At 44.8% G+C, this 16,014-nt stretch overlaps 1 protein-coding gene across 2 annotated transcripts; it reads right to left on the bottom strand.

Moving 5' to 3' along the window:
• Nucleotides 1-1,969: 1,969 nt before the first annotated feature.
• On the bottom strand, nt 1,970-8,636 carry LOC141739239 (leukocyte elastase inhibitor-like). 2 transcript variants are annotated; one of them, XM_074576094.1, is made up of 8 exons: nt 8,402-8,636; nt 7,404-7,632; nt 7,071-7,139; nt 6,508-6,636; nt 5,359-5,476; nt 4,929-5,071; nt 4,216-4,383; nt 1,970-3,684 (listed from the first exon to the last, which is right to left on the bottom strand). In XM_074576094.1, the coding sequence occupies exons 2-8, from the start codon at nt 7,569-7,571 to the stop codon at nt 3,280-3,282; spliced, it is 1,200 nt and encodes a 399-aa protein (XP_074432195.1). In that variant the 5' UTR covers nt 7,572-7,632; nt 8,402-8,636; the 3' UTR covers nt 1,970-3,279. The 2 variants fall into 2 exon arrangements, with proteins under 2 accessions (XP_074432195.1, XP_074432196.1); XM_074576095.1 differs by having other exon boundaries at nt 1,971-3,684; nt 7,404-7,588; nt 8,402-8,622.
• Nucleotides 8,637-16,014: the final 7,378 nt, after the last annotated feature.

The following is a 16,014-nucleotide window of genomic DNA, read 5'->3' on the forward strand; positions in this document are numbered from 1 at the left end:
GGGGAAAGCCTGCAGCTACATGTCTTCATTCACAGAGCTGCAGTTTGTTACGTGTTTAAGACATGGTTCATTTTTTCCCCTGTATTTGGAATCCAGCTGCAGGATGTGCTCATAAATAGATTCTCCCTTTTTCTGCCTTTGTGCTACGTGGAGAGACACAACAGTGTGGCTTCATTTCTAAACTGAGACTTCATGGCGGCTCTTTTTTCTTCCTGGTATGCACTGGTGTCTGAGCAACTCAGCTGAAGACTCAGGGTTGAATTCTCTTCTCAGGCCTGGGCGTAAATGTATCATAATTCCCCCAATACTAGTTCACTGATATTTTAATAGCTTATAAATGAATATGGTATAAGTGCAGAAATTTGTATAGGCAGAAGAAAAACCAGTGTTAGACCCAATTTAATTTTCGGTGCAGCTCCATTCTCTCCATCCCAGCAACCAGGACTGCAGGTTTCCAAACTCTGGAGTTACTAACATTCACTAAAACCTACATGCATTGCAGTATTTCACTCACTGCTGTACAGACAGAAAATGAGCATTGCTATGCAGAAGCAAACTAAGTAAACTGCACAAATGTATATAGATAACAATTCTAATCACTGAAAATCACTAAAGGCAAATTTAATGTTTCAAGGCCTAACCTGAAGTAGGTTGCAGCATGAAAAGCACTCAGCTCACTATTTCATGCTATATTATAAAAAGGATATTAAAACCTGTGAATGCTACACAAGAAAACCAAAACAAAAAAACGTTGTCATGTATTTGCTGTTTTAAAATACTTTCCTTTATATCACCACATTTGGCAAACTGCAGCGAAACCCTGTTATGGGTTGACCCCAGCCACCAGCAAAGTGCCCACACCATCTTGCTTACTCCTCTCCATCCCCAAAGGAATGGGGAAGAGGACAGGAAGAGCAAAAGGGGGAAAAAATCTGAGTTGAGATAAAGGCATTTTAATAGGTAAAAGAAAGGGGAAAAACAAGCAATGAAAAAGCAGCCACTCGCCATCTCACACAAGCAGGCCAATGCCCAGACAATCTCTGAGCAACAGACACCTTGGAAGCAAAAAAAAAAAACCCCCACCCACCACCATTTCTTCCTCTACCCCAGTTTTTATTGCTGACATGATGTTATATGGTATGGTATATCCCTTTGGCCAATTCAGGTCAGCTGTCCTGGCTGTGTCCCTTCCCAGCTCCTTGCCTACCTCCAACTTACTTGCTGGGGACAGGGGCAGAGTGGGAAAAAGTGGAAGCTTCAGTGCTGTGCACTCACCAGGAACAGCCAAAATATTAGTGCTATCAACACTGGTTTAGGCAGAAATCCAAAAGACCACCATGCAGGCTGCTATGAAGAAAGTTAACTATCCCAGTCACACCAGTGCACCCTAGTACAGATATGACAAAAGGATTGCATGAATATATTCTGAAATATATGTGATTTGGAGGGTATGGTACTTCAGAGGGACTTCCCGCTATTATGAAATTCTGAGCTGAGAAAGCCTTTCCCCTCAGTCGTCTCCCCTCTATTGTTTAGTAAGATAATTTCCCACTCATCAGACAGAGGGATGTTGAAATGGCAGGGTGAGAGATTACAGATTTAGAAGAGACATTACAGATTTAGAACAATCTTCCTCCAAGGCCAAACACCTTATGGCCTTGAAGGAGTGTGGCTTTTCAGGCACATGTCAAACTCCAGAGATTTGGGGAAGAGTTTTCTTTGAAAGGTTTCACAGTGACATTACAAAAAAACCCCACCTTCTGCATCCATCATTATTTTTAGAACAGCAAATCAGTCAAATGCAGGTGGAGGACATTTAAGTTCCTAGTGGTGGTAAGTTACACCTCGCTGTGCTTTTAGTTCATGGACAAAATACACCAGGCGTGACACAAGACGTGTGTCAAGAGTTTCAAAAGCATTGAGCACCTAAGGCATCTTTCAAATGAGGATTCAAGAAGCCAGATCAATTAAATGCTTTGAGTACCTTTATTGCTGTCACACTGTGGGGTTAAGCAAGCTACTACAGTTTAATAGTACTATTACAGTACTTACTACACCTAAAATTACTTCTGTGCTATAGTTCACTGTTATAAATGTATAAAGCTTTGGAAAACCACACACGCTCATGGCATGCAATGTGTCAGACCATGTGTCTACACATGATGCTTGCAACAGGAGAAAAAAATGGGAAGAAAGCAATATCCAGCTTTCCCCAGAAGAGGACACACAAGCATGGCACAGATGAGGACAAAGGAGGTGCAACCAACTTCTTGAGGACAACATGTCACTGCAGGGTTATTGGGTTCCTCCTGAAACCTCCCCAGGCTTTGTCAGACAGACAGCTGGCATCACTGTGAAGGTGTTTGTGTCTTGGATTTGCACGGCAGGGAAATGGGACTGCTCTGGCTCTCTTAGGAATCCCTTACAGCACGACACCGATGAGCCTGCACTCTCTGAGGAGGTGCTGCATCACACTGCAAAGGCTCACTGCCAAATCACAGCCAGGCAAAGACCATGACGCCCCAGGGCCCACCAGAGAGGAGCGGGACTTCTCTCCCTTGTGCTGAATGGGAAGATCAGCTACCTCTGCCCAGGGGTAGCTTTTGTGTCTCTACCCCTGTGGGAAGGGCTCCTGTCACTTCAGAGGTCCTTCCCAGAGGGGAGAGCTGGAGAGGGTACCTGAGGAGCAGAGTGAGAGACAAATGTAACTACGTATCTCTACACCCAACATCTGTGTGGAGCTGTACTCAGAACATCCACATGACCTGTGGATTTCACTGCCATCATGGCAGCCAAAAGCCTCCCCTCATGGTGGCATTAAGGCATTGGGTTTCCAGAGACACATGGGAGGAAAGCAGGGGGTTCAGCACTGAGCTGTCTCTGCCTTGGGACCTGGTGGCTGGGAAGGAAGGTCTGCAACACCCTACCACCAGTTTTGCCATACAGCTGAAGAAGAAAGGCATCATTTTGGACTTCTCGTTTATACAGCACTTCACCCAACTGTTTAGACAGCATGGCTCCACTGAGAGTTTTCATGGCAAAGAATGAAACAAGCTCAATTAGTGTTGTTCTCTCATTTGAGAAGAGCTCTAAACAGGAAAGGCCCATTATAATTTTTTCCAGTAGTCTTGCCAAGGCAGCTTGGTGTTTTTTCTTGGGATCAAGATTATGGATATCAGGAAACGCCAGTGACACTTGATAGCAACATGTTGTTCATGCCTTACTGCTTTCTACCACAATATTGTTCTCTCTTTGGGAAGAAAGAAGTAAAACCTTTCCTTAGGGGGAACAACATCGGCCAAAGAAGAGAATGTTCTTGCTCAGATTGTGCTTGATCAAGAAGAGGAACGGGTGGTCAGCTCTGAACTCATAAGTAATGTGACAGCACAACAGTACTTTAACTGCCCCTGTAGCAGCAGCTGCCTCAGTGCCTTCTTCATTAACTTCTACAAAGGACTTATGAATAGCCTTGGAGACGAACAGCCCAGACTTTCTTGACAGCCCAGAGAAATCAGCTTGCTCAAGGATGAAGGCATCCCTCAACCCCAGAGCCTGCAGTACTGGTATGAGCTCACAGCTCTCTTCAATTCTGAACTGGGGCAAGTACAATGTGATTTTTTGTGGATACACATTCTTCATATCAGTCCATTCTGCTAATTTCTCATAGGTGACAGCGCTCTCTAGCTGCAAGGACAAAACACAGGGAATCAACGGTCATGAGAAACTAAAAATGCTCACAGCCTTTAAGGAAAAGCCTGGTTTTCACGACAAAGACAGAACCTGTGCCCTACAGCTATTGAGTGTGAAGTCAGGCAAATTCAGATCCATCCTTGTCAGAGGGATCCTTCTCATCTGTTCATATTTTCACCAAATACCAACAGGGCATCGTGCCTCAATACTTTTGCAAGGAAGAAGTAAGTTCCCTTCACTAGTGCTACATTTTGGCCACTGAAATAGGCATTAGCTCCCTTGGAAGGGCTACAGTGTCGCTTTTTAGTAGGTTTCCTCAGCCTTGCTCTGCTCTTCCGAAGCAACCTATATACCCATTAACCTCTCTCATCTTTACACAGGCAACAGCATTCTGCCTGTGGAAAGCAAGATAAAACCCATAACTATAAAAGATACAAGCTTGGCCTTCATGGCTGGGAAGCATGATATTTAGGTCCTGGATGGACAGGTAGTTTCTGCTCCCAGGAGCAGAGACAGGAGTGTTACCTGTTCAAGGCCAGTAGACTCATCACAGATGTTTTCTGGCAGAAGAATGAACATGCTGAACTCTTCTCCAGTGTATGGGAGCTCCAGTACTTTCACTTGCTCTTCTTGTCTCCAGGCTAATTTATATTTTCCTGTCTGACACATCATCAGTACGTTCCTGTGCTCTCTCTAAAATACAGAAAGTCAATTAATAGTCAGAAAAAAACAGGTAAAATAAAGCAAGTAATAAACCCCATGGGATCAACCTGCTTGAAATTTCTTGTTCATTTTCCATGAACGCTCCTCAAACCACTGTATGATTTTGCTGAGAGCATTGGCAGAGGCTCAAGCTCCATGAAAGCCCTAACAGTCGCTCTAAGGGCTTCTAGTCCTCTGCACTGTAGTTCATGCTGCTCATCTAACTCTTTCCTAAAGGATAATGCCAACTTCCACTACAGCCCATGGGAAAGGCTGGTTGGCCCTCAGAAAAGTCTCCTCTGTAACTCAGCCTCTCCAAGAAGGTATCAAAGCTTGCCTTCACATGACTTCTGTCTCAGAGGCACTTGGGAAGAGGATGCTGCCTTCCTACTTCACAGGGTGGAGGCTTTGGGCTTGGATAAATTGAGCCCCCACTCCCAGGCCAGGCAGAGACTTGCCCTGCAGACAGCAGAGCACAGGTTACCAGGAATTTGCCCACTTTCCCCTGTTGTCCACAGCACTTGTCCCAATCTTACCTTGTTCAGCCTAAAAGGCATTTCCCTGGTGTTTTTCTCCTCAAATTTTACAGCCCATTTCCCTTTGAAGTGGATAGCGTTGACCAGAGTTAGCACCGTTGTGCAATCAATAGAGCCAGGAGGGAACAAATCTTTAATTTTCCCTTTAAAACAACAAACAAAGGTGAATTATGCTTTTGTTTTGATTCACTTGGAAGAATTGTCCGTTTGCAGCAAGAATCGATCCACAGCTTTATCAGAGTCAAAGCTCCCAGGAGCTCAGGGCCCCCAAGCTGCTTTTGCAGTAGCTGCAAGCAAAATGAATCACTCCATAGCATTTTCGAATGTTGCTGCACTCAGGAAAAGGGAGAAACTCAAACACCAGGTATTGACTTCTCACATGGTCCTGATGCACACTCCCTAGGCAGCCAAGCACGGGACTTGTCCTTACCACCAGTTTGCTTTTCCACCCAGGAATTCATCTTCTCTCTGGACTCTTCAGCTGCATTAATGAAGTCCACCGCTTCTAGCTGTGCATGGTAGAAGGTCCTTGTGGAGTCGAAGTATTGCTGCAAAACAGAGAAGAGAGGTGGCTCTCATGATGGTAATCAGGGAGCTACTTGGCCACGGGGAAAAATTAAGAGTCCAAGAAATGGATGCCAAACTGTAGGTCAGAGCTCTGTGGGGGGATACTTTTTCCAGTATTAATGTCCTGCATATGCACTATGACTTTTCAGGAGGGAACTTCTGGGCATGGGGAGGAGTGAAGCAACCCGTTCCTGGGACACCTTTCATGTAAGAGAGCCCCAGCTCCACTGTCTTTTGCTGTTCTTTGTGAGAGGGTGTTTTGCTTTTTCACCATGACAACCATTTCAGGAAGATAGCTGTTGGGGAGGGCAGGACACAACCCTGCCAGCCTGGTCATCACCCACGGCCCCTGCTGCCACCTCTCCACTGCTGCTCCCTGTCTCAGGTTGCAAGCTGGGCCCCACTTCTCATCCCACTGCGTGTGGAAGTCCGTTCACTTCAAAGTGCCAGCAAATGAAAAATAACATGCAAGGAATTCACCTCCCCCATTGTGCACAGCACAAATGAGCAGAAAGAATGCCCTGGGATCAGGCCATTAAAGTCAGGTCTCAGTATATACACGTGTGTTTGCAGCCTGGGCAAACTGGATTTTTCCCCTTGTCTGGAATGATGATTTCTGTGGAAATGCTCTACACCACACTACTAAAACATGCATATGTGCTGCAGCATTTTAAAAGATGTAGGTGAAGGGTGGGTGCTGATTCCACCTGTATCAAAGCATGAAGAAATGTCATTTTGGTGAAAGTTGCTACCTAGGTCTTTCAAAAGTGTTTTTATCTCCCCCTCTGGAAATGCAGGCCCTTTTCCTTGACTTTGCACAAAGTCTATTTAATCTCATAAGTCTCTCTCTTTTTATTCTTCTCACTCTGTGTTTCATCCACCTGTGAGAGCTTGCTTTCCTGTCACAACAGCAGCAATACAGAAATGCGCAACTTGATATCCTTAGGAGAAGTTCAAAGTGTAGTACAGAAGTTTTTCAAAACCACAAAACCTGTAAACAGTTGTGACTCACCTGAAGGAATTGAAAAGTCACTTCTCCAAAGAGCCCATTGGCAATGCTGAGGGAACATGTGGCACCAGATTTGCTGAGGGCAGATAGAAGCTCCTGGAACTGAGAATGGGATCCTCCGGCTTCTTCACACTGGGAGCAGCAGGGAAAAGCTGTCTTTAGCAAGATGCTCTTTCCTGGAGCTCCACCCATGTGCCCTCAGGCTGAAATCGTAGTTATCGTCCCCAAGTGCACTTGTGGGGCCAAGGGGCATGCAAAGACCCGCAAACACATGTCTGGGCTTCCTGACCATCCAAAAGCACCGGGTCACACACTTGTCTCCCTCCCCTCTTGTCATCTGCACCTTGAAAAAGGATCGCCGTTTAAATTTGGCGGCACTTTCAGCAGCAAAGCAACAAGGTCTCTTTTGCACATGAACACAGGTTTCAGAGTTTGAGAGCAGGGCTGAACTCTGCTCTTACCGTGCTTTTGGACTAAGTGCTGCCATTTAGCAGGTAAGTCTGCCTTGCCTTGCTTTGCTTCGTACTGCAGCTCAGTGTTATCACACAGGTCAGACACTATCTCACCTTTCCAGTTCTTTTCTTTCTCTTGGTTCCTGGACTTGCTGTGCTCAGCATCTCATGAATATGAAGCACCTGCAATATAAATGCAATATAAAAATCTATATAAATAGATTAATGAAGACATAAAGAACGCATTCAGGTTGTACCGCAGCCTCACGGGCACTGCAAAGCAGATGAGCATGTTTGGACAGGAGACCTTTGACACCTGTAGCTGACACCTCTCTCAGTTTGCCGTTTGTGAAGAACATGGCCAGGACTGCCAGAGGCTCCTCCTCTTTTCCATTTCCAAATGTAAGCCTCTAATAGCAGTCCCCAGGAAAAGGGAAAGAAACTCACCTTTTCTATCTCTTTGGCTGTGTTGCCTCCAGCACCCAGTAGGACCATGCTCAGGGCAGCTGAGATGCTCAGCGGGGAGAAGATGATATTTTCATTTCTTTTTACTTTGCTCAGCTCTTTGAAGAAGTTCAGGCAGAACTTGGTGTTTGCTGCACTGAGGGAGCCCATCGTGGCATGGCCAAGGCCTACAACAGGACAACTATGCAATCCATCTCAAGAGCCGAGAGAGCTGGAAAAACAGAGCCTTTCTCAAGAAACGGCACCCCAAGCACCGACTCGCTCCTGGGAGCAGGTTTCAGACCACGCTTAGCACTTCATGGCAAAATGCACCCCGTACCCTGACGCGAACAAATCCCTCTTGCTCTTCCCCTGTCTGCTGCAGCCAGCTCCACACTCACTTTCACGCCCTCGTTTTTTTTTTCTAAAGGCTGTACACTGTGTAAATATGTTCACATAGTCAACATCCTGTTTTTCTCGCAAGAACTGCTACATGGTTTAGCAGCATTGGTCAGCCATCAGACACTGTGCTTCACCGAAGTATGCTGTCTTAAAAACTTTTTTTATTTGTATATTGTGTAAAACATGAAGCACAATGTATGAAAACAACCAACGGAGAGACCAGTGAATTAAATTACCAAGTCATAGCGAAACAGGAACGTGGAAAGGCCTTCCTCTGCCTCCTGAATTTGAGGTAGCATGTTCATACCTGCCCCAGCACTTCTGAGACAACTGCCTTGCCATTTATTGCCTTTTGCCTTTTAAGGGTATTACCAAATTCCCTCCTGCTGGTGAGAGACCTCGTTCAACTCAAGCAAAGAATTTGGCTACACACTTCCTACATCCTGGGATTGTCACATCCACGAAATGTGGGAGTCAGCCCCGTGGGCAGAAACACTGCGGCCTGCCTCTACACATGGCTGCAAGTCACTTTTTTCCCCTCCAGCTTCTGTTTCCAGTCCTATCACCACCCTGAAGAAAGCCAAAGCTGTGAAAGTTACCTTCTCCTGGGAGGAGCCGACTCTGGCAGCGTCTCCGCTGATGGAGGGCTGTGTCCAGCCCTGTCTTAAATCAAAACCAATCGCTGTGTAGTCTGGCTCCCTGCCCAGCTTACTTCTGAAGAAAGAACACGTCCGGAGAAATCAAGGATCAACAGCAGAGTACCAGGAGAATGGCTTTTCAGGTTCCGCAGCAACGTGGGAGACACAATCCAGTCTTGTCTGGTTTTCACTCTCTGAAACAAACTGTGAAAGAAGGAAATTCCCTTCTTTCCCCTCCCAGAGAGGAAGCACCCTGTTGATGCTGATGCATCTCATTAGCTTGCTCTGCTGGATCCCCTCAAAGACACGGCAAGCACCTGCAGAAGGCATAGAGTAACAACAAGAGGGAAACAGAAACAAAGCAGAAAGTAAGACTCTGATACGCAGCGTTCAGAGAGGCACTGAAAGACTTGTGTCCACCTGATAATCTCTGTCTCGTGGGGAGCTGTGACAGTCCTGCAGCAGGTGATAGAACTGGGCCCATAACAACAACCTGTTATTTCTTCGTTAACCCAGGCCTTCCCAGAGAGATGCAGTGATCCAGACTGTGCACCAGCAGCTTCTCTGCCTGAGGGCTGCGCTCAGCGGGGGCTGCCTCAGCACCGGCGCTTTGTCTGTCTTGGGAAAGCTCAGCACGTTTTCCCTCCTGTGTCAGCAGGAGCCAGAGAGCAGAGGGGACACATGGTGGCCTTCAGCCACACATTCCATCCTGGGGTTTGAGCATCTCCCAGACTGTGGGTTAGGAGGTGGCAGGCCTCACAAGGTGCTACAGGACCTTGGTCCAGAGCGCAGAAGGAGTCCCAGTTACACAGCTCTGGGAACAGACCCTGGCACCAGGATGTTCCCGTATGGTGAGAATTTTAGGGAACGAGCTTTTTCCGTTGACCTCATGCAGGAAAAGGTGCAAGAGGAGGTGAAGTGAAGGCACCACCAGCCTTGCTTAGGAGACCTCAGTATGGCCAACACTGCTGGCATGTGCAAGGAAGAGCACTGAGCTGGAGCACCTCCTTCATTCAGACTGGTACTCCTTGCCCCTCCAACACTGGATGTGGATTTTCCCCAAGAGACCAAAGACAGTTATACACTGCAACTGGAGCACGGTCATCGCAGGTGCTCAGCTCCAAATATTTGCTGCTGTACTGCAGCTACAGATGTGGTTTCCTAACCCCTAGGTCTAGCCCACATGTTTCAGCAGAACTGTGTGGGGAGCTTGAGGCATCGATGGTTTTGGCTTGAAATGCATGTGGGGCTCACGAGGCTTTTGCTGCGTTCCATGGTCAGGCTGAGTTGTCAGTCTGCAGCTCTGGAGGACTTGCACAAAACAACAAGCAAAAAAGGCAGCAAGTTGGAGTTGCTCCTATCGGGGGGCACAGGAGATACACCAAAGCCCCCTGGGTATGTCTTTCAGGGTCCTTCCTATTCATCATCATTCATGTACAAGGAAATGGGCAGCACGCTGCCAAAGCACTTACTCATCTTTTGACTCTGGAGGCTGTCCTGCTTCCCAAGCAGCAGCCAGCTTTTCCCTGAGGTGTCTCAAGGCTGGATGTGGGCTGAGCACTGTCTTTATTTCAGGCCAACAGTCACTGTGCTGAGCGCTGCTCCAGGCAGAATATCCTATTCCTCGCAGAAGACCAGCAGCTGTCTCCATTGAGCAAAATGCGGCTAAGCCCCCCTAATCGATATCACATGATGATTGATTGCATGGATATAATCTGAAAATATGACTGGGGGGGGCTTTCCCCTATTATGAAACTCTGGATTGAGGCTGCAGGCTGCAAGGAGGGCTGAGCCAAAAGCCAGCTGCCTCCGAGGCGCTGCACGAGAAAAAAAGACATCCACCAGGATATGCAATAGAGGTCCATCAGCAGCGCTTTTCCAGCATGTTTAAAACTGTCAGTAAGTGTACGGATGGAAACAGGCTGGACCCTCTTTCCAACCTGTAGCGGTCAAGCGAGGGAGTAATGCGAAACAGTCCTGGAGCTGCGTAGGTGGCAGTGCTCTTACAGAAAAGCTGTGACGTGCCACCTCATAATTAAGAACATATAATTTCACGCCTGACGATTCAGATGAAAAAGCTGCACAGAAACACCCTCCGAAGAGCTGGAAGGAAGCTCACAGTTGAATTACTTTATTCATATTTTCTTTTCTAGGCAGATATTTAAAAAGTGAAGCAAGATTCATGCTATCAGAAAGATATAAAGTAAAATAACATTATTGTTAGGATAATAATAATAACCCATGTGTAGATACTTCTTTTCTGTAAACGTGTCACTAGATTAACACAAGAATAGTCCTAGGAGCAGGGACTGGAAGCCAGAACTCATCTACAAGTTGTTCTAATTATTGAACTGCAAAGTTATCAGTCCTTGAATTCTCCTCTTGTGTTATTAAGTTGCAGTCATTTGAGTAAGAGCAAAACTTTAAAAGGAAGGTGGATAGTTTTCCACCCAGAATATGCTAAAACCTAGTGCCTGATGGTGCTTGGTGTGTTCTCCTGGGACATGAAGGCTTTAATTCCAGCAAGGGTATGGGACACACTGGAGACAAGCCCTTCACCTCCTCCTGAGCCACATGAGTTTCTCCACTACAGAAGTTATGTACCATTTTCACAAAAAAAAAAAAAAAAGAAGTCACTCTAATGCCATTTTCAGGGAGCCCTATCTGAGTAGCTTGCACAAGGTCTGCTTTGAGCACATTCACTAGGTGTTCTCCAGGGACTTGCGCCTCATTCCACCTTGTTCCTGGATTTCAGCATTGGCAAAGCACCTCATTGCTCACATCAAGGCAGTTCAGAGCAAGCAAAGAAAAATGTTAGCTGCTAAAGAATTTACAAAAGGTGAAAATAAAATGCCTACAGATTTTGGATACTTCCACGCGGGTAGGAAAAGAGAAATTTTCTTTCAGATGGCTTTTTGGATGTACGTACTTAAAGCCAGCCTATGTTCTATTTAAAAGAGACACATCATTATTTTAGTGTTGCTTCTCCTTTCTGAAGCCATCTATAATTCTGTACATTAAACATGTTATTCACTGGTTCTCCATTACATATACACAGAAAAATAAAGTCAGGAAGTGTAACTTCAGAATCTAGTTTTCATAAAGCCTATGAATACTTCGATGTAGTACCTGCTAGAAGTGATTATAATTCCCTATAGAAAAGAAGCCTACTTTACCAAGAAAATAAAAGCAAGGATTTGCTAAAAGACAATTTTTTTAATAAATATGGAAATTAAAAGTCTAGATTATCCCACTGCTGGTACTGTGTGACTGACTCTACAGCTGGAGTAGAATAGCACCTTGTATAGGACAGAAAGCATGAAATTACTTACATTACCATCAGTCAAGGCCAGCCTTTGATGTGTGGTAATTGTACCAAATATTACATTATTATCATTAATATTAATAAATTATGACTGAATAAAAGTTAATCTATTTATTTTGATAAAAAATCCATGTCATAGATTATGTACAATTTATATTGCGTATCACACTGTGGTTGAACTTTGAATTTTAGTCCTGATATTCTGTTTATAATACCTTATGCAGGTCTTGGCCAGAAGATGCTAACTAGTCGCACTGCCGCCCAGCTACCCTTCCGTCAGATTGCATATTTCCTCCCTTGCTGCTCTGTTCAAAAGGAACAAGCCCCGGTATTATCTGAATAGAGAGGTGCTACTATACATTTACCTTGCTAAGCTGACCCTACTGGGCTAATGGACCAAAATATAGTATATCATGGAAGTTAAAAAAAAAAAAAAAAAGTGAATTCAAAGCACTACTTCTGGATGATTTTATGAAACCATCCAAGAAAATGAGCTGGCTCTTCCATACGTGCGTTGGAAGTGCAGGACAAACGGTCCATGAGAAAGGTGACAGAAAGTTGATGAATATTGGAAGGGAGACTGGAAACTAGAAGTTTTACAATATGTCAGGCAGAAAAGGGACACAATTTTTTTTTTGTTGTAGGGTTTGGGGAAATAAGAATATTTGTAAGAAATCAGTGACAGGATTGTTTCTAAACATCATTTTATTACTGTCATTATTTTTATTAGTAATACTGCTGTGTCCAATCTTAAGATCATAAGGAATTCCTGCACTTTTCTGAATTTCTCTGCATCCACAGCTGCTCATGAATCCTCTAAGGAGGGCTATGGCCCTGCGACTTGGAGAAGCAAGCTGAAACGCTGCGCAACCCGAGCGCAGCGTGCCAAGTTTCAAGAGGAGCAGCAGAGACTTGCGGTGTGAACTCCTGCCGCCACCGCCTGCCTCGCACCGCGGGGAAACTGCTCGCAAAGTTAGCTCTGCCTGGACACAGACATTAAAAGCGATACTGTGGAAGTGAAGGTGTCAACATTGATCGTGTTTCTAAATCCAGTCTTGGGCCATGAGTGCTGTAAAGTACTATTTCTTCATCTTATAGCTTAAAAGCCATATATTTTGTCAATGACCATTATTCCAATCACAGCCGAGTTTCTCCCACTTCCAGTTCCAGACGGGAGTAGGAAAACAAGGCAGATCCTACACAGCTCAGTAAGTATAACATGGAATATTAAAGTCAACAGAATTTGTGATTTTTAATATGTGCATGTATGTTTTAGGTCTAAGACACAATACCTAATAGCTCTTCTGGTTTTTACCAACTCAGACATTTCGTGACACAACATGGTTACTGTAAACTAGTTTGGCCAGCTGTAAATCAGTAACTGACCAGAGCTGGGTTGGGTTAGCCAAATTCGGATAACCAGTGCGCAAGACGCGGAACCATAGAATGGGGTTTGAGTTGAGGGGGACCTTTAAAGTCCACCTAGTCCAACTCTGGGGGCTCGGGGCATGGCAGAAAATGCCTTGCCATTTGCAAAGGGGATGCCTTTTGCTGCCCTGGGGCGGGGAGAGGCATTGGACCTTGTTTGCATGGATGGGGACTGGCAGAGAGAGGCACTCTCTGCGGTAGAGTTTGCACCGAGAGAGAAAAATAAAGTCAAAAAGTTAGATTGCATAGATGTTTGGCTTTTTCCTTCACAACGTTAGTCTTCTTTTCATAGTTCATGAGATTGTGGCAGTAGTAAAACCGTTGCTATTGCGTGTACCAGAAATGGCCCGGCTGCATCCCTTTCACTGCGCGGGGCTCACCACATCATTTCACGTCTCCTGTGCTTCTGCAGCACGGGAACAGCCCAGCTTAGCCACTGATAAATGGAGACTTCTATTGCAAACTTCCCCTTCTATTTCTTTCACTTTCAAGACTAAGCTCCTGCATTCTTTTCTGGTAGCAAGTGCAGATCCATCCCCCTGCTAACCCACGGTGTCATCAGAAAAACCTGTTTTAACTCAAGGGTGCCGGAAAAGAATACGCTGGTGGCTGGGGACTGTATACTCATTTATGAGAAAAGACAAGAATAAAGGCAAGGGGTTTTTTTCCTCTGTGGTGTTTGCCATTTCATCACAGGAATCCCCATCCCTGCCTTTTCAGAAAAGCTGTTTGAAGGTAGATTTTTTGAGGTTGCAGTTCTCTGAACTTCCCCGGGGAATGTAAACACTGTATGATGACAGCTTTAGGCAATAAAAACATTGTCTAACAGGCAATCTGGGCTGTCAGCCTCCAGAAGGGAAACACAGACACGGACTGGAGAACTACTGCTGCAGCTGTACTGCACCTTCAGATCGGACAGTCAAGAGTAGTTTTATTTATTTGACTCTTTTTGCTTCCTTGACTCTTTTCTTGTCCTGCTCCTGTCTGTTCTTGCTCAGTTACCATTCATTCTTATTTTCTAGACTTTCTTGTCCGAAGGACCCCACATAACTTATGGTGCATAAGTTATGGTAATCATAAATGCAGAAAATTAGGGTGCTTTACACCTAATTATATGGTGAATGGTTAACATATACTTTCCTTTTTACGGGTAATAAAGCATGTTGCAAACTTTAATTTGTTAAACCTCACACAGAATCCCTCTGAGGAAGTTGTTACTTATGTTAAACCAGCAACTTAACAGTTATGTCTCACTGTCAGTCAGCAGCAAGTTTTTTCTCCCACAGACTAGTTATGTTTAACTGTGATTTCAATGATTTACACTGCTCTTAACAAAACCTTTCTTCATTTCTCAGAGCACAGAGAGAGCTCTGTCTTTATGACTGCATCTCAGATTGTTAAAATTCACCAGCCAGCAGGATGCAAGAAAACACATTTCTTGGAAGTTCACGGCTACAATTTTCCACATCAGTAACCTCAATGAGGTGCTTTTGACCATTTTCCTCCTATTTCATGAGACTGAAATCACTTGATTTATCCACATATAAAAGGCAGCCTTTTTTACGGTGTAATTAATTAACCATCTTTAGAAAGTGTGTTTTCATATCCTGTTCCTGCAGGCACCATGCATACAAAATTCTCTTTGGAGTCATTTGAGACCTTAGAGGGTGCTTAGGGGAGGCTGTCCAGAGAGGTGGTGGAGTCTCCACCCCTGGAGATATTTAAAAGCTGCCTGGACATCATCCTGGGCAACCAGCTGTAGGTAGCCCTGCTCGACCCGGGGAGGTGGACCAGATGGTCTCCAGAGGTCCCTTCTAACTTTTATTTCAGAAATTAATGCAGAAAAAGTCCAGTAAAAAAAGGGCCCAAATCCTGCCCTCCTGTATACATAAATACTGTTGTAATCAACTCCCTTTCTAGAGGTGTCCATGAGGGCAGAACCCTGTCCTTTTCCCTGAGTATTCCTACTGTTATTAGCGTAAAAACCAACGCTGCTAATAAAAACTCACACAAAAAGATCCAAGGCTCATAAAAGGCACACATGTCACATCACTTGTCCAATTAGTAAGATGACGCTTTAGATGTAGGCGCACATCTGAATAAATAAATGAAGCCAAAGGTGCTTCTAGCATAAACTTTTTATATAATGCAGAATAGCACAAAAGGCAGAATCAGTACACATCACTGGGGAGAAAGTGGTACAGTTATCAGTAAACAGGTATATTTGCTGTAAATAAGCATCTCCTATTTGGCTGTGAACAGTTGCTACAAGAAAGGGAATTATCATGGCCAGATCTTCACTGTGCAAAGGATTTGCTACAGAGCACAGACAAGGAAAAAGTGTTTCTAAAGCACCTCTCTGCTGACCAGGACCCAGCTGGCCAGGAATCAAAAAATACAGAGCAGGGCTGTATTTATAAATACTGGCAGTTACCGAAAATTGTTGCAGACAATTCTCCTCAGACAGCAGCACACCCACTCCACCTTTGCAAGCCCAGGCAGGTGCTGTACGACACTACCTGGCTGCGCTGGGGAACTGTAAGGAATATAGGAGCATAGTGGGCATCGAGGAAACAAAATGCTACTCACATCCAATGAGGTTAAAGGAAAATTTACTCCTTTTCTGGATTCAGCTCAATATTTGCAATTTAAGGAGCCTAGTGGCAGAACATCCAATTGATGGATTCTAAGCTAAACTGCTTGCAGTAATTACTTTCAAATGCAAACTAGCTGTCAAAGGACTAAGAATGGATTGGGAAAAAAATACTATTTGTAATTTTCATCCAGGTGTTTCTCATAATGTTAGAAAATGGCCCCGATT

The sequence above is a fragment of the Larus michahellis genome, chromosome 2 (genome assembly GCF_964199755.1).
Source record: "Larus michahellis chromosome 2, bLarMic1.1, whole genome shotgun sequence".
NCBI lineage: Eukaryota > Metazoa > Chordata > Aves > Charadriiformes > Laridae > Larus > Larus michahellis.